Genomic DNA, 22,908 nt, shown 5'->3' on the forward strand with positions numbered 1-22,908 from the left:
AGCATGTTAGACAATATTCCCTTGCAGAATCAGGAGCTGAAAAAAAGCATTATGGGCATCTCAGAGCTCTGCCAGTAATGGAAATCCATTGGCAAATCATACACCATAGGCTTGCTCAGAGAGTAGTGGTAGTGCTTTATTGAGTTTACATGAACTCTTCTAATGCCTATTAGAGTTTGAGATCCACAGAACTTCTGCATGGCATGCTAAGTTCGGACAGAATCCATTTGAGGTTTGGAAAAGGGAGGGGGAAGCTTTCCTTTTACAGAAATAAAAATGCAGCTCAATCTTTCACTTCTGAGAGGAAGTCATACATGAGATGTAGTTGGAAAAAGTTGGCCACAGGAGTGGGCGTTACAGAGGAATTGATATAAAAGAATTAACTAGATAGTTTCTTCTGTGCAATTTTTGCTGTTGCCAGATGTCTGCAATGAGAATCTGCATTAAATTCAGTTATTGAACAACGGGCTGTTTATTACAAGTTAAATAAAATTGTGCATGCAAACATCTTTCACTAGCATTTTCCCATTTGTTATTGTGAGTTTAAGCACTACTGACATAAATATCCTAAGACGATTTTGTTGTAGGCTTTTCTTTGTAAATGAGTTTCATTTCTATGTTATACTGCATGCTCACAGCAAAAATCAGCTGGGAATGGAGGATCAGGAGCTGCCTTTTTGATATGTTAGGTATCCAAATGTAATGTTGCAGCAGTGTTGGATTTACTTTACATAAATTATTTTGAGCATTTTCTTACTTAATGAAGGGTTTCAAGAACTTCAGTGTGTGCTGCCTTACATAAATGAATCCATTTTCTGTTGAATAAGTTTTAGAATGGTTTTTTGGGGCTTAATGATCTTTCAGTTTTTCTAGAAAATAAAAATAGCTCTCACCAATTACAAAATCATATAATACTTATAATTACAACAAGATGATATTATTATACAAAAATTTTAATTGAAATAGCTTAAATATCTTCAATGATAACCTCTTATGGTTATTTTCTTGTATTCTATTTTGAGCTGTAGTCGATTTGCTTTATTTTATTCAAACAGACAACTCTTATATGAGTAAAGACCAGCATGGTTCATCATCTGAGAGTGAAGATGAAGCACTGGGTAAATATCATGAGGCCTTGTCTAGAACCCAGAGTTCCAGGCTGCCAGTGGTGGATGGCAGACAGCAAAAAAACTATATGTGGGAAACCAGACAAAAATATAGTCCCCTGTCTGCAGAATATGATGGATACAGTAGTGAAGCCTCAATAGATGAAGGTAAGAGTGATTTAAAAGCATTCCTTTTATTCCAAATTTCAGAATTATATTCTGGATAAGTAAGTCCTAGATGAGGACAGCTTGACTTGCAAATAGTCAATGTCTTCAAGAAATATCCAGATATCTTTTATATTTGTGCATGCTCAAAAAAAAAAGGCAGACTTGTGCGCATTCTTCCAGAAATACTGCAAATGATATAATATCGTTATATTAAGTTTCATACAATTTCATCATTAGTCATTTTATTTTTGGGGGAATTTAAAATGTTTTTATTTAGGAAGGAAACATGACAACTCTTGATGAATTCTGTGGTATTATTAATACAAAGAAGACCTGTTATTCCTCTATTGATAAGCTGTCATAACAGCAAAGTAAATGGAATTGATTATTGGTTACGGTCATTGCAGTGTGCACTACTGGAATGTTCTGTATCTTTTCTTCTCTTGAAATCACAGAAAGAAATTACTACAAAGATTAGATTAATATAATTTTTCCATGGCTTTAAAAGTTGGATGTAAACAATGGATGTTTTCTTTTGTGGTATATATTTCTTGATTTTAAGTTAGGGTGACAACCTGACATAGAGGCTGAGAATTCTGCTGTCAATATTTTGTCAATATGCTTTTTGTGCTTGAAAATAGCTGTATGTGAGCACTGTGTCTAGCCATTTTCTAGCATGAAAAGTGAGCTTTGGTTGAAGCTACATGAAAGTCAGATTCTAACATAGATGCTGTGCTATAGTAAGATATTTGTTGGTCTCCGTTATGCACGGAGGTTTGCAAGGTTTTTTAGAGATTGATATTTTCTAATAAAAAGTGGATAGATGTAATTAAAAGATGTCTTTCCTTAAATGTTCTATACAGTCCAGAAATGCTTGACAAAATTTGTTTTCTACTATATGATGTATTTTAGTTATACAAAAGTCTGTTTGCCACTGAAATTTGAAATTAGTGCATGCTCATTCATGATTCCAAGTTAAGACACAAAGGACATGAAAGCCATCATTGAAGTAAGTTGCACAGTAAGAGGATTATTTTCTGATCATCAGAAATTTCGGTTCTTTCTTTTGCTGTAAATTGTAGGGAGGCTAGGAGTCTGAGTTCCAGCAAATAGGGAAGGAGATGCAGAGGTGAGGTCAGGTGGTAAGAACCAATCCTTGGACACTATGATGGAGAAGGACAATAAGGAAGAGGGATAGTGAAAATATCATGTTTGGGTTTTATATCTACTGAGATCTATCAATAGCGTTGGTGGGGGGAATATGAAAGATAAGATGCTAACTTTTTGTATGGCTCATGTCACTGTTGGGAAAGAATGGTGATGTACATTAACAGGAGATGGAAAACTCAATCGTATTTATTAGCAAATAATACCAGAAACAAATTATACAAGAAGACTACTTTCAGATATCGAGAATGATGTATCTGTCTCTTTTCAAAGTGTTGAGGCTGCTTGTTGAAATAATCATAGAATAATTCATGTTTGAAGGAACATGTGACATTCCTCTTTCTATTTCACAGTACAGATTTTTTTTATCCTACCTAGTTATCTTCTCAGTGCAAAGTTCTCAGTTCGTCTGAGCTTTTTACTTTGGCTCTATAAGACTTAAGCTCCAAAGGCGTTGTACTAGCCTGTATCCAGGGTTTTTGGTTGGGTTTTTCTTAATAATTGTCTCCTTATCATCCTCTCAGATCATAAAAATTCATAGTCACTGACTTTTATCCTCTTCTGGGGAATGAGAACTCCAGTCTGGAAATCTATATCATGGTTAGAATCTAAGACAAAAGAACCCTGTTGGCAAGTCCAAATATTGCATCAGGAAAGTTACCATTGTTTCGCCCTCCTCCTTTTTCATTTTTTCTTCTATTGCTAAAGATATCTGTCACCAGCTGCTATCCCTTCTCAACACTCTTTCCATTCAGGAAGCTGGCTGGATGTAAAATCCATTTTTATATATGCACACACATATTCACTCTAAAATTAGTATGCAAATTGAATTTATTATAATGAAAGAACATTCAGGGTTTGGAAAAAAAATCTTTAAAGCAAAAACGATCAAAACATTCTAACTTAGAAAATTGTAAATTTTTAACCACATACTTTTTTACTTGTAAAAAAGCTTTAATGCTGTCAGTATTTTGCTTTTGCTGCTGCTTGTGAGAGCATTCTCTTCCCACATCTTACAAGGAGTGGAGAATCAGCAATGTTATTTATTTGATAGTCTGCAGTCATTCTACAGTTTTCTGCAAAATGCTTGCAAATTAGAGTCATGATTTTGTCTCATTTTTGTGATCCATTAATCTCAACAAAATTATGTTCAATAGTATTAAAAAGAGTTTTGTGGTATTGGACATGGCAACAGATTAACAACCCAGTATTTTTCACTTTTCAGTGACCTGAAGGTGGCACACTAGAATAATTAGTTTTAGTACTTTTTATGTTCTTCCTAAATTATTTCAAACATAAAAGAAAGAATCTTTGCACAATGATAAAAATGTGTTCGAATAGAGGAAAAGACAGAGTATGCCTGGTTGTGTTATGATCATTACAGAGGGAAAGCTGCCCAACCTAGAACTTTGATGAAAAGAGAAGGCGGAAACCTCATGAAGAAAGCCTGCAGTCAAAAATAAATGAGAGACTGACTATCGCTACCAAACAGTTCATGTGTCTTCAGAGAAACAGTTCACTGAACAGATGAGGTTAAAAGTCTCTGATTCCAAGTGGAGAATATCAACATTCTAGATGTTTCAGTGTAACTTTTAAAAATTCAAAGCTTTACTGTTCCTTAAACTTGCAAAATAAATCTATAGAAGACTTGAATCTTGCCATAGGAATCCTGAAATTTTTCATTAAATAATTGTTTTTTATGACTGTTGAATTATTTTTAGAAGAAGTGTAAAGACAAATGATAGAACCATTTCTTGATTCTTTGTAGTGGAGGGGAAGCAAGCAGTGTGTCCCTATGTACTTTATTTAATACGAGAAACAATTGTCAATATATTTGACTTTGTGTGCTTCTGTTTCCTCATATGTACATTCTACTTCTAAGGCTTAAACATTTCAGCTGTACTTCCAGCTTAAGGCACCACTCAGACCATATGTTGAGCAGGGCTTGGTAGTGTTACAGTGAAGTGATGAGAGAATTCATTTTTGTCTTATCTCTTTTCCCCCCACTGCTCATTGCTAGTAAATCAGCCTCTGATGATATCATTAAAAATTCCATCAGAGGTAGAGTAATATGAGCAATGAAAATGATATTTCATTTTTGGGAAATTCTGTGTTATTTTCTTTTCAGCAGTTAATCTCTATCACATGTTGTATCTTGCAACAGTGTGCTGTGTGTTTTCAAAGGAGTCAATAAACTGTTTTACTAATAACTGTTTACTCTGCACTTTAATCTTCACTTTTTAAATTTGTTTGTTTAGATGCATTCGCGCTTAACAGTGCACACAGAAAATTTCACAGTGAGACAGAAATATAATCTTTTCTTTATTAATACAACCCATAAGCTTTGCTTGCATTGCTAAAAACATGTATAATATCAATATGTTTGCACTACAAAATTTCTGATCATGTTATTTTAAGGTTCACTTATTATCAATTACATAATTGGTTTATTACATCTATTTTCTGGCTGCATGCCTCTAAAAATGTTTTATTCTGAAGCCTGAAAATATGTGTGGCATGTTTTCACATCATTCTTTTCTCCTCTAGATGGCCATATTAATCTTTCTTTTCAGCATATTTATACAGAACTGACATGACACTTTGTATAATGTTTTTAATGGTTAAATGAAGAAAGCAATATATTTGTGGGGTTTTGTTGGTGATGATGGAATGTTCTAGTAGCACTTTAGTTCATTCTATGACATTTAGGTTTTTACATTTTGGTTCACAAATAGCTGCTTATGACCAGTGTCTGATCTACTTTATATATTTGTATAGCACATTTGATGCACTTAGATTTTGATGAGTTATAATATGTATTTTAAAGGGAAAAGAAATTAATATTGTGCTTAGATGCAAGTATTTCTACAGACTCTGAGCTATTGTAAATATGTAACTTTTGCAGTGAGCTCCTCATGGACAGGCTTAATTCCAGAGTATCTCTAAAGGAAAATCTAGTTCATTAGAAAAATCACAATGATGACAAATGTCCTCATCAAAAGTAAAATGGTACGGAATGGCAAAGTAAATGGTACAGATGGCAAAGTAAAATAGTATAGAAGATAGGTTTACACCTGAAATTTGCAACTCTTGCACAAATGACTGAAAACTGTTAATCACAGAAGAGAGAAACCTGTATAACTACAGTATTTCTTGACATCTATGTGTGGACTTAACCCAGTCCCTGTGCTTAGTCCCAGAGTTCTAGGGTCAGCTCGAAGTCTGAAATCTTATTTTTGCCAATAATATTCTTTGTGTTCTTTCTCATGTTATCCAGTAAAGTATGGGTACTTACTGAAGTGACGTTTTTTCCTTTTCCCTGATAAATATCCTGATATAACTTCCTTTTAATTTTTTATAATGTGCATCCTATTTCTTGTATTATTCCCTACCATTTCAAATGCTCTTATTATCCTGTTGAGGATGTAGAGTATTGCCTTTATGTGCTCCAATTATTTGTAATATTTTTAGAAGAGGGGATTAATATAGGCTGTGATATTATACATCTGTTTCAGAAAATAACAAAAATAAGGCAAAAAACACCAAAAAAGGCAAAAATAACACCATAAGATATTTCTGCTGACAAGGAGATTATGAATTGAAATAGTGATCTAAATAAGGAAGTGTACAAACTTTAAATTTAAAATTCGCATTACTCTCTGTACTTCACTAATTGCAATTATTTTTTAGTGTCTATATTGGTTGTGATCTTAAATGGACCATGCTTTCTTAATAACTTCAATTTCAAAAAAAACATACAGTATGATATTAAACTAGCCTCTTTGTCTCCAGTAGTGGCTACTTCCTGAACTTTAAAAACTCAAGCATTATACAGGCAAGTTCTTGTGTCTTTGTTGTCTCTATAAGCTTCATAGGCAAGTACAATATATTTTCTTTAAGTAAGCAGTCCCTTAAATTCCTAAAAATGGAAGTTTTTAAACTTAGAAATGCTAGGGTAAATATATTGAAATTAGAGTTTTGCAGGCAGATGTCGAAAGCTGTAGGTTCTTCTTTGCTTTTGAAATCAAGATTCTCTGAATCCCTTGAGATGAGAAAGGTAGAAGAGGGGAATAAAACATTCTGGTTTTTTTATAGTTAATTTGTGATGTTCTTAAAGCGTGTCTTGCCCAAATCATCTCTTTAACAGCTGTGCAAAATTCCAGATTAGCAAGCAAGCAAGGGGATTTGATCCCAATTCTGAGGCAAAGTAGGTGACATCATGATGGAAAAAGTAGTAAGCTTGCTTGCTTACTTAGCATACTTAGATGTACTTTATTTAGCTATAGTTTACCAGCTCAGTATAACCACAGGTTCCATCTCCAGCCTATTTTAAAGTCTTTTTCTAACTTCTCAGTTGATAAAGCCCCACGGCTGGAGACATGTTTGTTCAGAAGCTCCATTTCTGAGATTGGCCCAAGTGCCTTACATTTCACAAGGTTTTTTGGAAACATATGGAAGCACTAAAAGACTGCAGTGAGAAAACATAAGTTCTCTTAAATGAGAATCTGCTGCTCTAGCAGGCATATGCTACTGGATTTTATCCATCTTTTCCATATTGTGAAGGTAGAGTATGATGTTATTTTTGTAGTTTATCTTCTCCACTTTTATTCTTCTCTAGGCTTTCGGCACTTTATGTTGATGTGTCTGTTGGACATATGTTTGCCTTGCTCCTCTGTGTCAATCTTTGCACGTGAAGGCAACTGTTCTTCTGGAATCTCTTGGATCTGATTCTTTATGCAGTTTTTTGTCTTTTCTTTCTCTCTTGTTAGTTTTCATGTCTTGGGAAAAGTCTTTTCACTGAACTACTTGAAGCATATAGAGAGATTTTCTTTCTGTATCTTCCCAACGTAAACACCGAAAGCGCTTTCATAAGCACCTCAAAATGTATACAAGTGAATTTCCCCAGTTTTTTAAAGCAACCCGGGGGAGTTTTCCTCAGTAAATACCTTCTGTTAAAGCAGGATCCTACTTCTTCAGACTTGTCAAGCTAAGGTGAAAGGCACTGGACAGGCTGAGAGAGGAAGAAGGGATCCTTCAGTGAATCTCACGATAATCATATGTTTTCCAGTTCAGATTCTATCATTATTCCTTGCATATAAGCAGATCTATTTTCAAGTCAAGTGTGAATGAAAACTTACTGTTTCAAAATTATGGAGTGAGGACCTCAGTATGGTTGTATCGTATTCAGCAAAATAAGGCCACAAAGTTCTCTCAAAATTGGTCTATCTGTCTGTACATTTCAGATGCTAAGAATTACAGACAAAGAAGATGGCTTGCGTGGAATAAGAACTATGAACTAGTATTCAGACTGGAAGACGTGAAAGCTCAGTTGAATACTAGATCATAACTTAAATAGTTATTTCTCTTCTTTTTCGTCTAATGTGCTTTAAAGTAATGAATTAGAAATACAATGGAAAGAGTATTTAGGAAGAAGGTGGCCACCCATTTTTCTCTGATGTGTCTTTATCACATTACCTGTGAGATTTTTCTGGTATAATACCTATTGGAAGAAAATACTCTTTTTGGCCTGCAGCTTTGCATAGACCTAGGGCTTCAAATAGTACATTCATCAAGATACTTTGAAAGGGTCTTGAGTAAAGACACTTAAGAAAAGTCTTTAGTAATCATCAGAGCAGTCTTTCCCAAATGTTTCAGAGTGTATTTTGAAGGCTGAGTCATGTTACAGCTATGAGATATTCCAAATATTCATACTCGTGTACCTCAGCTGATAGTACTTGTGTACTATCAATTGATATCATTCTTGATGCACTTTTTAGAGATTTTTGGGAGAGAAAAAGGGAATTTTTTTAATTACAATATTTCTTTAGTTGATCCAGCTTCCTTATGCTTGTTTTCTATTATGTGGGCAGCTACCCTTGACACTTTTTATTTTAAGAGTAATTTAAAATCTTCACGTAGTATAGGAGAAAGCACAATGATGCAGTACTAATGATACAAAGTTCTGATCCCTGATTATGTGTGTCTGCCTCCTCTTTATTGGTAAGTTGGAGTGAGTCTTCATTGGCTCCAAGCCCTTAAAAATTGGAGAAAGGGAATTTCTTGTGGTTTTGAAGCCTCTGGGGATTGCGGCAGTTCAATCCATAGCTATATCAAGGGAATGTTTTAGGGATAGTTTTGTGTAGTACAAAAGATACTTTTGTAATTCAAGGTTTTGCAGAATACTGTCCAGAGCTAACTTGATTTGTGTTGCTTTCTACTTAATTTCTCTGATGCTGTGGTTTGGGGTTTTTTTTCCCCAAGAGTTTCAAAGTAGCTTCCTAGTACATTATGACAGTCCTCTATTATTCTTCTATAATAGTGGAAGACAGTCAGTTCTGTTAAGTATTTGAAATTATGATGCGTTTCCAAAAAATATAGTCAACTGAGCATTGCAGAGACTAAGGTGATTTGAAGATCAACTTTTGCTCTGTCTTTTATTCAGTTTTACAGCATTTAGATCTTTTTTACTTCCCAAGAAAGTATTACCCTTTGTCTTTTGAAAAGTTCCTGATAGCAAGGAACTTCTCATGTAAGTAATTCACGTATTACGCTATGGTCATGTTGTGGTTATGGTTCTTTACCTGCATGAATGGCAGACAAGCATAGTGTTTATAGTCTGGAGACCTGGAATGGACAGAATTCACAGATGGGGTAGAAAGTACATGTGTAATTCAGTATTATTCTTGTAATTTTCTTGAGGAATATTATGGAGGTAGCAAGATGTAAACATGGGATTTAAATGTAAAGGAGATCTGTGTCTGAGTTTAAACACAGATGTTAAAGCATGCATGTCATCTACTGCTGAGAGAAGAAAACTAGAAACAAAACTCGAAGTCAGTGATGATGATAAAATTTGCAACAGGAAAATTCCTTTTCCAGCTAGACCAACTGTCCTCCCACTGGGAAAGGGCTTTTTTTCCTGATGTGCACAAGTGAGCAAAGCAATCTCACAAATGAGGTTCCTCCTGCCAGCATTCTGAAGTCTTTGAAGAAATACCCTTTGCATTGATGTGAAAGCTTTGAAGAAAGTCACCCTTAGCAATGAGATGTCTCAGAAGTGATGTAAATCATACATTAATAATTACAGGAAAGTTTCCATTTTATTGTAAACTTATTTTAATAAGTGTCTCGTCTATTTGAATCTGGGATTTATGAAAGGATCAAGATCTGTCTGGGAAGAGTTCACATATATATTTGTGGCTGAAATAGTTCCTTGTGGCATTGTATTTGATATAGATGTTCCACATTAATACAATGTAGAACTGATTTGTGATATAAACACAAGGGGTAGTACTATATCAGCAAAAAAGATCACTTCCTTGATGAACGTAGCGCTTTTGCCGATTCTGAGAGTTCACATTGAAAACTGAGTATTTCTTTTACTAATATGATCTAAAAGCTATTGGGTATGGACATTCTTTTTTCTTGGTATTATGGTAATATCTAGTGGTACAGGAGACCAATTTATTTGATCTTTATGTATGTATACCATGAGACATATCTTGTTCTGAAAGACTCCCACAATAGGATAGACAGAAGAAGGTAGAGTTTTCATTAATCGTAACCCTAACTGCAGATATCCCATGGCTCTATTATGGAACGAGTGAGTGAGAAACAGGATCGAACAGTAGACTGGAAATCTCTGTGTAGACATTTATTAGGTGCATTGAAAAAACGAATTTTACCCTGCGTACACCCAGTACTCTACTTACCTGGTGAGAATAGTCATGCTACTTGATCAGCAGAATGGAGCAGTACTTGTTATATAAATATGAGAACTAAAAACATTATTACAACTTTACGTGAGAATATTACAAAAGAACAGAGTATCAGTTCTTCCTCCATAGCACCTGTGGATAAATGGATCATTCTTCTTAGCTTTAAAGGTTAAAATAAAAAAATTTTTAACTCTAGCCTGAGACTAACGTTTGACTCCCAGTTGTGCTTTTTTCCCCTAGGTTGAAGACCAGTTACCATTAGAATTGTTTTTTTATAATCTGATCACATTACGTTTCAACTGTCTCTTTGGTAAAAGAAGAACAATGGGTTATTTTTGTAACTGAACTCTTCTTGTTTTGTTACCTAGTCAGTGTAGATTATATTTCTTATGCTTATGTATCAATTTCATAGACATACTATAACTATATAATAAGTATTCTCTCGGAATTACTCAATGAATATTTTGTCCTTGTACAAGATGAACAATGTTACCATTTTTATCTAATAACGTGTATTTTATTCTTAGGATGACTGTTTTCATAGGTACTAATTGTGTATGTTATTTATTGGGACTGGATTGTATCTGAGTAAACAACATGAAATTGTGTCTGTAGCTTCTGTGGAGGCAAAGATCTGGTTTTGGTTTGTTGTTTTTTTTTTTTTGTTAAAATAAGCTCTTACATGCTACTTACAACACTTCTGCATTATGAAGTTATCCTAACCTTTAGGAATTATTGGAATATTTTCCCTGGGGGAAAGGGAAAGCATGGTATGTTATATTATACAACTTGAAGTCCTTTTTGTTTGTTTGTTTTATGTTCTTTTGGTTTGGGGTGCGGTTTGAGGTTTTTTGGGGGGCAGGGGAGGCTGTTTGCAATTACTTTTCCTCCACTGTATTTACAAGTAAGCTGGAAAGAGATCCTTAGCTAGTGTAATTGCCATGCTTCTGGTCATTTCAGTATGGCTGAAGGTTATCTGCTGTGACGGAATTGTGGTCTTATGAAAGCACATAGGAAAACTCAATGGGAAAATTATTTTATTATGGAAATTCTGATTCTGTTCCTTAGAGAGAAGATAGCAGACATGCTTAACTGGGTATAAGGTTTTCTGTGTGGAGTCACTGATGCCCAATTCAAAGCTTGATCTTAAAATTTGTAAATAGGAAATCCTGCTACATTCACCTTCCACACCACTTAATCTTCTGCCAGCATGTGTTTTTATGTATACATTTGTAAATTTTGCTTAAAAAAAAAAAAAAAAAATTACCCAGCTCTCTATTTGAAACCTTTGCACTCAGTCTTGTTGAACCATTCTAAATTTTGTCCTTAAAAGTGTTTTTTAAAAGATTTTCAGTTATTGTGACTTTTTATTTATTTTAATTTTTAAAGAAGATTTATGACATTTCTTTGCAAATATATCAATTTGTCAGATAAAGGTTAAAAATTAGATACATTTTATTCATGTTAAAGTCACACCCAGCTTATTTAAAGGCAGCTTTGACTTAGAGTTGCAAGCCTGAGGATATTGATTTGAATTATGCATGACTGTCTGGTATGCAGTTCCATTAGCCTGCTGGATGGATAATGTAAACATGTTCAGAATTTTAAGTATCCTATATGAGCGGCAGGTTAAAAATAGAGTTGATAAGAGCATGTGTGTCGTGGTTTCACCCCAGCCAACAACTAAGCACCACGCAGCCGCCCGCTCACTTCCCCCCCCCCCCAGTGGGATGGGGGAGAGAATCGGAAGAGGAAAAGTGAGAAAACGTCGTGGCTTGAGACAAGACAGTTTAATAGGTAAAGCAAAAGCCGCGCATGCAAGCAAAGCAAAACAAGGAATTCATTCACTCCTTCCCATCGGCAGGCAGGTGTTCAGCCATCCCCAGGAAAGCAGGGCGCCATCACGCATAACGGTGACTTGGGAAGACAAACGCCATCGCTCCAAACGTCCCCCCCTTCCTTCTTCCCCCAGCTTTATATGCTGAGCATGATGTCATATGGTGTGGAATATCCCTCTGGTCAGTTGGGGTCAGCTGTTCCGGCTGTGTCCCCTCCCAACTTCTTGTGCCCCCCCAGCCTGCTCGCTGGTGGGGTGGGGTGAGGAGCAGAAAAGGCCTTGACTCTGTGTCAGCACTGCTCAGCAGTAACAAAAACATCCCTGTGTTATCAATCAACACTGTTTTCAGCACAAATCCAAACCATAGCCCCATACTAGCTGCTGTGAAGAAAATTAACTCTATCCCAGCCAACACCAGCACATTCTCCACCCCTTATTCCATACCATTTACATCATGCTCAGGTCCCATACTTCCCAATACATCCTCATTAACCATACCCCTCTCCCCCTTCCCATCCTTTGGTATAATACACAGATATCATTGCCTTAGTTTATAGACTACCCCTGTGAAATGTCTGTAAAATGTCCACAAAATGTCCATTGAGTTCGTTTAGTCCATGACTTTGGGCTCCATCTGTTATGGTGGTCATTCAGGACAGGAGAGGTGGTGTGTTGAGTGGAGTTACTGGGCACCAAAGCCAGCTCAGGTCAGGTCACTGCTGCACTTGCACTGCTTCTTGTAAGGCTTGTCCTCCATTGGTTCGGGTGGTTCCTGCTATAGTAATTCCTATAACATGCAGCTCAAATCATGGGTTAGAACAATTTAAAGGTATATCCATTACAACCTCCACCCCTGGTCCCTTTGGACCAGACCATTGGGTTTAACATTGCAATGAAGTCCTCCCCTTGCCCCTGCTCCGGCTTGGACCTATCCACAGACTGCAATCCCTTAGGGTTGTACCTGCTCCAAGTGGAGCCTTATCTATGAGCCACGATCTCTCCAGGGGTACACCTTCTGCAGTGTAGACTTACCCACAGCCACAGTTGCTTTGAGGTGCGCCTGTCCCAGCGTGGCCCTCTCCATGGGCCATAATGCCTTCAGAGATATACCTGCTCTAGCATGGCCTTACCCACATCCGCAGTCCCTTCAGGAGTGAACCTGTTCCATCATGGCCTTACCCTGCATGGCTGCAGTCTATCCAGGGATGTGCCTGCTCTGTTGTGGCCACACACTTTGAGATGCTCCAGCAAGACCTCATGCGCAGCCGCTGATGCTTCAAGGTGTACCTGCTGCAGCATGGACTTATCCACAGCCACAGATGCTTTGAGATGGACTTATCCTTGGGCCGCAATCCCTTCAGAGGTACACCTGCTGTGGCACAGACATAACCACAGCCACAGACGCTTTGAGATGTACCTGCTCTGGCGTGGGCTTATCCATGGCTGCAGATGCTTTGGGGTGTCTTGCTCCCGCGTGGACTCATCCACAGGTCACAGTCCCTTCGACTGGAGTTCCAGCCTGTCCAGTACAGCAGCACAGGAACAGCAGCGATGCCCTGGCCATCTGCCAGCCCAGGCGCATCGCCATTGCTGTTATCAGAACGTTCCCAGGCACAGCACAGTAAGATGATAAGCAGTACAGCAAGCAGCGAAAGCAAAAAGCATCCACTAACGAGCACTAGACTAATATACAGCAAGGCAAGCAAGCCCCATGGCAAGCACAGGACCCTGCCGATTAATAGCTAAACAGCAATAACAGCTATAAATTTGATCTAGCACATTCCAATCAAATCTGTCGTTATCTCGAACCCTTCGAGCCCCACGTTGGGCACAAAAAAAGGACTGTTGTGGTTTAACCCCAGATGGCAACTAAGCACCACACAGCCACTCGCTCACTCCCCTCCCCATGGGATAGGGGAGAGAATCGGAAGGGTAAAAGGGAGAAAACTCCTGGGTTGAGATAAAGACAGTTTAATGGGTAAAGCAAAAGCCGCGCACGCAAGCAAAGCAAAACAAGGAATTCATTTACTCCTTCTCATTGGCAGGCAGGTGTTCAGCCATCTCCAGGAAAGCAGGGCTCCATCACGCGTAACGGTTACTTGGGAAGACAAACGCCATCACTCTGAATGTCCACCCCTTCCTTCTTCCCCCAGCTTTATATGCTGAGCATGATGTCATACGGTGTGGAATATCCCTCTGGTCAGTTGGGGTCAGCTGTCCCGGCTGTGTCCCCTCCCAACTTCTTGTGCCCCCCCAGCCTGCTCGCTGGTGGGGTGGTGTGAGGAGCAGAAAAGGCCTTGACTCTGTGTCAGCATTGCTCAGCAGTAACTAAAACATCCCTGTGTTATCAATCAACACTGTTTTCAGCACAAATCCAAACCATAGCCCCATACTAGCTGCTATGAAGAAAATTAACTCTATCCCAGCCAAAACCAACACAATATGTATCTGAAAAATCCAAATCTTGGAGAATGAAACTACAAAAGTTTCATCTCTTCAAGAGGCTGACTTCAGGTGTGATTTTCTTTTCTTTGAAAATGCTCAGCCCAAACAAATAACAGCTTATAAATATGACTTGAACAGGTGACACGATTGCTGTTGTTTACTGCAAAGAGTTGACATCTATACCAGAAAACACACTCGTAACCAAAAGGTCAGGGCCAACTCTGCATCTTCTGGCAAAAAAGAGGGGCAGTGTCTGTTCTGGTTTAAATTGGTCAAGATTAACACTAGTGATTAGACTCATTTCTTCGTATCTTCAAGGAATCTTGTTTACAATGTTGCTTGATTTTGCTCAAACTTGCTGTGGCTTCCAGTATCTCATAGTTCCTGTTTTTGTTATATCCGATCTGTTTGGTCGTCCCTGTGTTTTAGTAGTCTGTAGTTTGGTAGTACGTGTAATGACTTCTGAAACTTTGTTTTTAAATCCTCAGCACTAAAACCACTGTGTTAATAAGATTTGAAACAGATAATACCTTCTTAAAATTTTGTCCAAGTTCCTGTGAATTTTAATAGAAAAAAAGCAAACTCTGAAATGAACAGTGCAATGCCATCTATGTTACATTTTATTAAGATTTATTACACTTCGAAGTGTTTCTGTTGCATACGTAGCATTTGTGGCAATTTGATGAGTTGCGTGAAAATAAAAATATCTATTGCATTTACATTTTCAAGATCTGACGGATACAAAACAGAAAACTAGTCTAATTTTGCATTAGTTTGTAACTACCTTCTCAGAATTATTTTGCTGGGAGTGCTTCCTATTTGGCTATGTTAAATTCTGTAAATAATGCCAGAATGGAACTGTTTTTAGATTATGAGAATAACGAGAGAATAATGATGTATTTTCTCTGGACTTTACAGTGTTTATTTGCTTACATCTTAGTATAGAAATAATCACATGAAAATTTGCAAGTAAATGTATGACTTAAAAGCTCTTCTTGAAGATGAAGTTGATTGTACTTGTTCTGATATCTTTTTTAATTTTCCTGTCAAATGTTGGATCATGAATTGTATGTCCATACAAAATTTGGCCATTAGATAACTCTTGAGTAGGTCTGGTAAAATCTGAAAAGGTGTTTTGAGTTGATGGTCATTTTCCCTTGTAATTGAGGAGTAATTGATCTGTTAAGAGACTAGTGTGTAATGCTCTCCTTCAGAGAAGCTCATCATCCTGTTTGATTATGGCTGTTATCTTTGTCTGTTTTCAGAGCAAAATTCCTTTCGCTGGCAGTGAGAACCACTGCTCTGAATCATCTGCTTTTCCTGGTGCCATTTTCTTCCTGTTAACAAAAAGGGGCTTTAAAAGAAGAAAATCTTTGGAAATAAAAACAGTAGTTGTCATTAGTGTTAAAGGCAATCTGTTGGCCTCAGAGGTGTAGGGAACAGTGGCAATTTCCAGACCACTTTGAGATTCTGCAAAGGAAGAACTTAAGAACCCTTTTTATGAAGGATGGTAACAGTGGTGGTTATTTCTTAAAAAAAATACTAGTTTGCACTTTAGTTCTACTCAGAGAGGGATGGGGGATCTCTCGTGTGCTTTTGGGCACAGTGCAGATAATCCAGGAGAATATTATACAGAGGAGAAATGATAGCATGTGTAACGGTGAATGTAATGGCAGGAGTACAGAGCCATTGTGTCAATATCTCCACTGTTCCAGATGCTCATTTTTTTTCGTGAGTGGTTTCAATATTAAACCACAGAACTAGTAACATTTTGGTAATACAGATGACTTGCCATAAATACCACAATGCAGCAGTCAATTTTGAGTTCCTTTTCATTGTTCTCTAGCTTTCAGTTACTTTTAAAAGAAATTTTCAGGGAAATAAAAGAAGTGAGATTTAATTCTAGTTGAATGTTCATAGTAAAAACATTATGTGGCTGTTTTTCATCCCCAAAAGAAAGTATCATAACCTGAGATGGTTCAAAGTTATATTTAAAAGTTAAGAGAAGTGCATCTTACGAAATCCATGCAAATGTAAGTCTCACCTACAGTGATACTGTTAGAAAACTGAAAATATTTAATATACCTTTAGTTCATATGTGCTTGTGGAAAACTTATCAGCATGATAGTTATTTCATAATTTTAATACAAACAAGGGTAAGAGTCTGTTTTTTATGCTTCAGTGTCTCTGCCTCAGATATTATGCTTCAAAATCTCTGTATTTTAAAGCAAGGCTGAGCTTGTGGTTATGAACAAGTCAGGTTAAGTTTTTTGTCGAGTGTTTTGCTGTAATACGTAGAAAAGTGTAGATAACCGAGGAAAAGGGGCAAGAGTAGCATTTGCCTACCCATTCTTTGGCTCTCTAGCTTTTAGTTGCCTTTGTGGCACTCATTTATGTAGCTGATGTCTTTCCAATGATTTAATGCATTGAAAGTTGGGAGACAGTTCTGAATGAGTCTATATCGAGTTCATATTACAATAATTTATTTCTCCTTCTGGTTATTCCCCCTTACTTCTCATACATTAATTCAGATTATGTTAGTATCAGCACTTGGTTTTTGAATCCTATGTAAATTTTGCTGGCTGAGTGGGAGAGAGTCTTTTGTTTTTAAGAAGAGGTCAGAATACAGAAACATAATGGGAAAATCAGTTTACTAACTGCCCTCTTCTTCACTGATTAGTAGAAATTATTCCCAGCTTGTTGGAATGCAATTTGCATTTGAAAATGCCCATAATAAATTGGCATAAAGAGGCCTAACAATTTCTGTTTAAGGGAGTTTTATTTACTCTAGTTTATACGTAATCTCGGAGTTGCATACAATGTTTCTGCAACTCCTTTCTGAAATGCTTGCTTGAAATTTGCTGCGTTTTACATCTTCGGTGGGTAGATTGATATAGAAACACTTAAAGTCTGTCAATTCATAATAAATAGCAAACTCAGAATTATGTACTCCCTTTTTAATTTTAACACTGTTTCAGGGTTGATCACATTAAATTGTTTTATGTCTGCACCTTTTTTCATTTTGTTTTCCTTGAGCAAAAGTACTAGATTTCAGATAGAAAAGAACCTGCTTGTTTATTTCATTACAAATGTTAGTATATGGCATACCTCAATGTTTTTCGGGGGGGGGGGGAAGAGGAACACTTACAAGGGGTTAGGTATTCATCCTGTATAGATGGCTCAGATTCCTACTGTGTCAGTTTTCTGGTGTTTGATAAGGCACACAAAGCAGTTGTAGGAGAAAGCATATCACTTGTATCCATGGTAACTCGAAAGATACTTTGGAACTCAAAAGGATAGAATAAGCCAGAGTAATAGGTCTCATTACAAGGGCAAAATACATAAAAGGTTCAGGCATATGCTTTTAATTAGTTGCCAAAAATAGCTAGAATCAGAGATGATGCAATGAAACAATAATTCTTAGTGTTAGAAACGAGCAACATTTGAAATCTAAAGATGTGCTCAACTGAAAGGCTTTTATCTTACCATCTTATGGGTATTCGGTCCATGAATACTAATAGATTTGCTATGGTTTCTTAATCATGCTTAGGACATGAGAGCACACACTGATAAAAGCTAGTGCAAGTCTTATATGACTACAAGTTTCAGAAGTTCCATAGTGATGTTAATTCTCATGGCTGTGATGCAGCTTCTTATGAATAGCATGTGCAAAGCATTCTCTTATGTTTTACAAGTGCACTGCTGGAAAAAAAGATGTAATGAGTGCTTCTGTGTAGGGATAATAAAAAAAATGATTGAAAATGCAGATTAGTTTGAGATCCAAGATACAGTATTTTTCAGAATAAGTCACTTTAATTAATTTTAAAATAGGAAGGTAAGCAATGGGGGAAAGTGTGAAAATGTAATATGAAACTTGAATGGATGGACTAGAATTGAATCCTGGAGAACGAAAATAGAACCATGTGTGAAGTACAAGGTATAGGATATTTGAATAACCATTTTAATAGAAATATTTTAACACAGTGAATAATTTTAAAGTTTTCTATTTGAACAGCAGTGTTTGTAAGGAATCCATCTTGTATTGCAGTGCAATTCTCCACATTATTTCCTCTGTTGCTATAGAAACTAATTCTAGTGCAGCTGTGATCGCTTATCAAAATTCTAATGTTTCAATACCCATTTCTTATTTTGAGTTATTTAAATAGCCTTGTCTTACTTTGAATCAAACTGTACATTTCATCACTGCTGGATTGTTGACTGGTCAAATGTTAATGCAAACTGATAGCAAATGCTGTGGGTTTTTTTTTTTTCCTTCTGCCATCTAAGCTATCATACTTATTGTTAAAGTTTGAATAACAAACAAATTAAGGCTTTTTCACTTGATAAATTATAAAGGTCAATATTTGCTGTCTAACATCAGCATTTTGTAATGGGTATTACTTCCTCAGTGTAATCTTAATTATATTTAATATTTCATAAACCTTAAATTGTTCCTGTTACTGATACATGACCATGGGGGGGGGGGTGTATGTATATATGTGTTTACATATATGTGTTTGTGTGTGTAAACTATTGTTAGGATGCTTTTAACTTAAAAGTCTGTATCTTGGCATGTTCATTTTATCAAAGTAAAGATTTCAGTGATGCTACATTGTCTAAAACTAGTCAGCTGCAAGGTATACTGCAGTAGAACGTCACCAGTTAACAAAGTGTTCTGAATCTCTTTTGCTCCTTTTATTATTTGTTTCTTTGGGGTTGGGTTTGGGGGTTGGGGTTTTTTTTGGTGATGGTGGTTTGGAGGGGAGGGTTGTTGGGGTTTTTTGTTTGTTTTTAACAATTAAAGTACTGTGCTGGTAGGTATATGTATTTAATGCAGGATGCAGCAATGTAACTGGCATATGCAGAGGAGCTGTACTTGCCTGTGAATTGTTAAACTGCTGTATTATAGAAGGAGCTTTACAGATATTTGAGATACCTGTCTTTGAGGTGATCCCCCATCCTTGATTATTATAGTATAGAATTGAGTTTTTCAATATATATTGTAGAATCAGTGACTAATAGGTTGAAAAGAACCTGTGGAGGTCATCTAGTCTGATCTCCTGATTGAAAGAGAGCTAACTTCAAAGTTAGACCAGGTTGCTCAGGGCCCTAGCCAGGAGAGCTTTTAAAACCTTCAAGACTGTTGATTACACAGCCTCTCTGGGTAACCTCTTCCAGTCAGTAGCCACTCTGATTTCAAAGTTTTTTCCTTATATTTAATCAGAATTTCCTTTGTGGCAACGTGCACATATATCAGTTATATGTCGGGTTTATATATAGCTTAATAAAGTAGTTTATTAATAAAGTAGTTTAAACTCTTAATGCTGAGATTTGAAAAAATTAGCATTCTGGTTATGAACCACATTCAACACCATTCTGCTGAGTATGTTTTCAATTGTAACGTTAAGATCTAAAAACTTCGCTGACACCAAATTATGAGAAAGGGTGGGATGGTAATCGGTCTGGAGACATATGTTGTATACTTTCTGATGTTGTAGCAAAGCTACTGAAATGTTCCAGTAGTACTTTTCAAGATAATCACTGACTTTCTAATGAGTGTACACTAATTTCATGTAGAGTGAAATAAATAATTTTCAATTTTGAAATTATCATACCAACATTTTGCAGCTGTGGCTGTCAGACTTTGATTACTAATTAACTGCTGTGCACCACCTTTAAGTCTCTTACTCAACAAGCAGCATCAAACAGTAATTTCACATTAGGTATATAAATCTTTGGTAGTACAGGAAAGGTCCATGAGAAACAAATTTTGGTGGATATGCATGTTTTGACTCTGTCACAACGGCTAATAAGTTTAATATTGTAGGTGTAACACCATGTTCATGACAACACAATTTACCAGTTAGTGTTTTGGGAAGTTAAATGGGTTGAGAATGATATGCTGCACTCTGACCCTTGATTGTTCAGCGCTATTGTTTCTTTGGGTGGATGACAGGGACGAACAGTTCCTCTCCTGCTGTTTGTTGAGGGCTGAAGCATCATTCTGTAGACCTTATGAGCCCTCTGTATGCAATACGCAGCTTGGCCGCTGTTCTCTGATCCTCATAAGTTCTTGAATAGCTCTTATGACTGGTGCTATGGCTGAATGAAAATATCTTCACCAGCCAGACTCATATTCTGTCAAAATGCAGAAAATTACCTGTTTGGTGAATGATATGACAACTATGGAAATACAGCAACAACTACATCATATATTACATATAAGCCTAGTAAAGCAGCTTGTCTGTGACAGTGGGAGGTCTCAGAAGCGCCTCAAAGAAGTGCAGGAAATTTAGTTTTGAGTAATTGTGTTTCTTTATGCCCAGAGAAACATGTTTGAGGCCTTGCTGGAGTGAGTGGAACAGGCTGACATGCTCCCTGCTGCTTAATCCGCCTTTTCTGTGAATTTGTAGCCCTCTTACTGGGTGTGTGAGGGAAAGATACCTCGGTTTTGAAGCATATCCATTTCCTGTGATTTCACAGTGTCTATTTTGCCTTTCTTTTTCTGGACAGTTGGCCCCAAAAGTGGTACTAGTGCCATTATTCCTAAGCATACTTTCTACAGGCACTAATATCTGAAAGGTTTTAGAGGAATTCTTGAGCATATACAGGCAATTTTCTTCTATTGTTGACCTATTAGGTACTCCTGTAAACTGAGATCGTCCTTGATTTTTCTGGGTTCTAGCTGCTCTTTATTTGGTATGAGAGCTGTTTCAAAAGCAAAAAAATCTGAATTTTCTAGAATCCTTTTTACAGGAATACTCGTACTGCAGGAAATACAGTCTGTTTTACTAAAGCAAGTCACTGGGCCAGTGTATCAAGGAAAGAAAGGGAAAAAGTGCCTGAATAGATAAGAGAAATCAAGGTCCTTTGGAATCTCAGGATCTGAATAAATAATTACCACTGTCTCCCCACTCAAAAGGAAAAATAATAATAAATCTAAAATATAAATATAAATATAAAAATCAGTGCTTATTCTGGGAAGCGTCTTGCCTCTCCTGGAATGTAACTAGCTGTATTCTCTAGGTTGTGCAGATTTTCACCTACAAATATGGATATCCCCACCCATCAGACATCACTGATTTCTCTTTTATCTCTTTGCTCTGTTGACATTGCTTTTTTCTCAGATCTGAACCACTTTTTTGCATGTCATGTGTTGTTTTATTTTCCCCATTCCTTCACCTTTCTTCCTCTGTCATTTTTGCTCTGTTATTTTAGCTGTTTGTAATTTTTCATTCCTGTTTGCATCTTGTCTGTTCTTTATTCCTCTCTTTGCTCTTTTTCTCATTTTCTATACAGATCTACTAAACTTCTCTCCATTTATTTCTTTCCTTTGTTTATTTACCAACAACCTATCACTTTTTTCTGAATCATTGCACCTACTTTCTCCTTCTGCCTCTTCTTTTTTTTTTTTCCTTCTTCCCTTTACTTTTTTCCCCACCCTAATGTATTTTTTGTTTTCTCTTCCTTCTCTTCCACTACAGAGCTGATGATAATGGAAAATTCTGTGGGGGTATATCTCTTAAGAAGCTAGTGGCTTGGAGGTTTCCATGTTGGTGGTGGTACACAATTCAGGTGAATTTTAGATTAATAATAATTTACAAGGCTCGAAGTAAAAATAAAAAAAATAAAACCCGGAAGAAACGGCTAGGGTACTAGTCTTAAAAGACTTGGTTTCAGTTCCACACTTCATTGGAAGCTTTCTGTGATTTTGAGCACTTCTGAGCTAGATTCACAGCAATCTTTATTACCTCTTATTTAAACCTGTACTTTACTTCTCCATCTGTAAAATGCCAAACACGTTAACTTCTGTTATTATAGTAGTAGTATTATCCACCATAACATATATTTCACTTATATATGTTAACAGTTACGAGATACCCAAATTGGGATCGTATAGATGTCTTAAGTAGATTGGCAGAAAATTTAACTCATGTCCTACTGAAATGGTTCTTGCAGAATCATTGTAGTGCTGCTCTGTGTTAGTGACTCACTCCAACAGAGTATCCTTTGCCCTCAAAATTGCTATGAAAATAAGGCAAAGGAATCAAAGCAAGCTTTGTGTTCCTATTCTGGAAGCAGTTCTTGATGGAAAATATCTTTCCTGGTTCATTTTCACCAGTTAGGGTAGTAATAAATAGAGAGCTAAAATACTAGGGAACTTTACACAATTTTTTGAAAAAAATTACAAAATGTAGCTGCCAAGGTGAAGCTGTTTTTAAGAAATTGCATTTCAAGTTGCAGAAAGAGTTCTCAGTAAAGGAAGTAGTTTTATCTTATTTAAAATAAAAGTATAGAAAAAAGAATGATGGCATTGTGATAATTAAGGGACACATTTAAGTGCAGTATATACTGCTGAATGGATCTTGTTTATATCGTCAAATGAATAATTATTGAGATCTTAGAGGGAGTTTCTGTGTCGCTTAGAAAACTTTGTATTCCTTTTTTTTTTGTCAAATAAAAAATG

At 36.6% G+C, this 22,908-nt stretch overlaps 1 protein-coding gene across 1 annotated transcript in view; it reads left to right on the top strand.

Moving 5' to 3' along the window:
• SYT14 (synaptotagmin 14) overlaps positions 1-22,908 on the top strand; it is a 96,865-nt gene that overhangs the window by 33,275 nt on the left and 40,682 nt on the right. The window contains exon 4 of the mRNA XM_076334494.1: positions 1,056-1,274. Coding sequence (XP_076190609.1) covers positions 1,056-1,274 — 219 coding nt within the window. The remainder of the gene's footprint in view (positions 1-1,055; positions 1,275-22,908) is intronic.

The sequence above is a fragment of the Aptenodytes patagonicus genome, chromosome 3 (assembly GCF_965638725.1).
Source record: "Aptenodytes patagonicus chromosome 3, bAptPat1.pri.cur, whole genome shotgun sequence".
Lineage (NCBI taxonomy): Eukaryota > Metazoa > Chordata > Aves > Sphenisciformes > Spheniscidae > Aptenodytes > Aptenodytes patagonicus.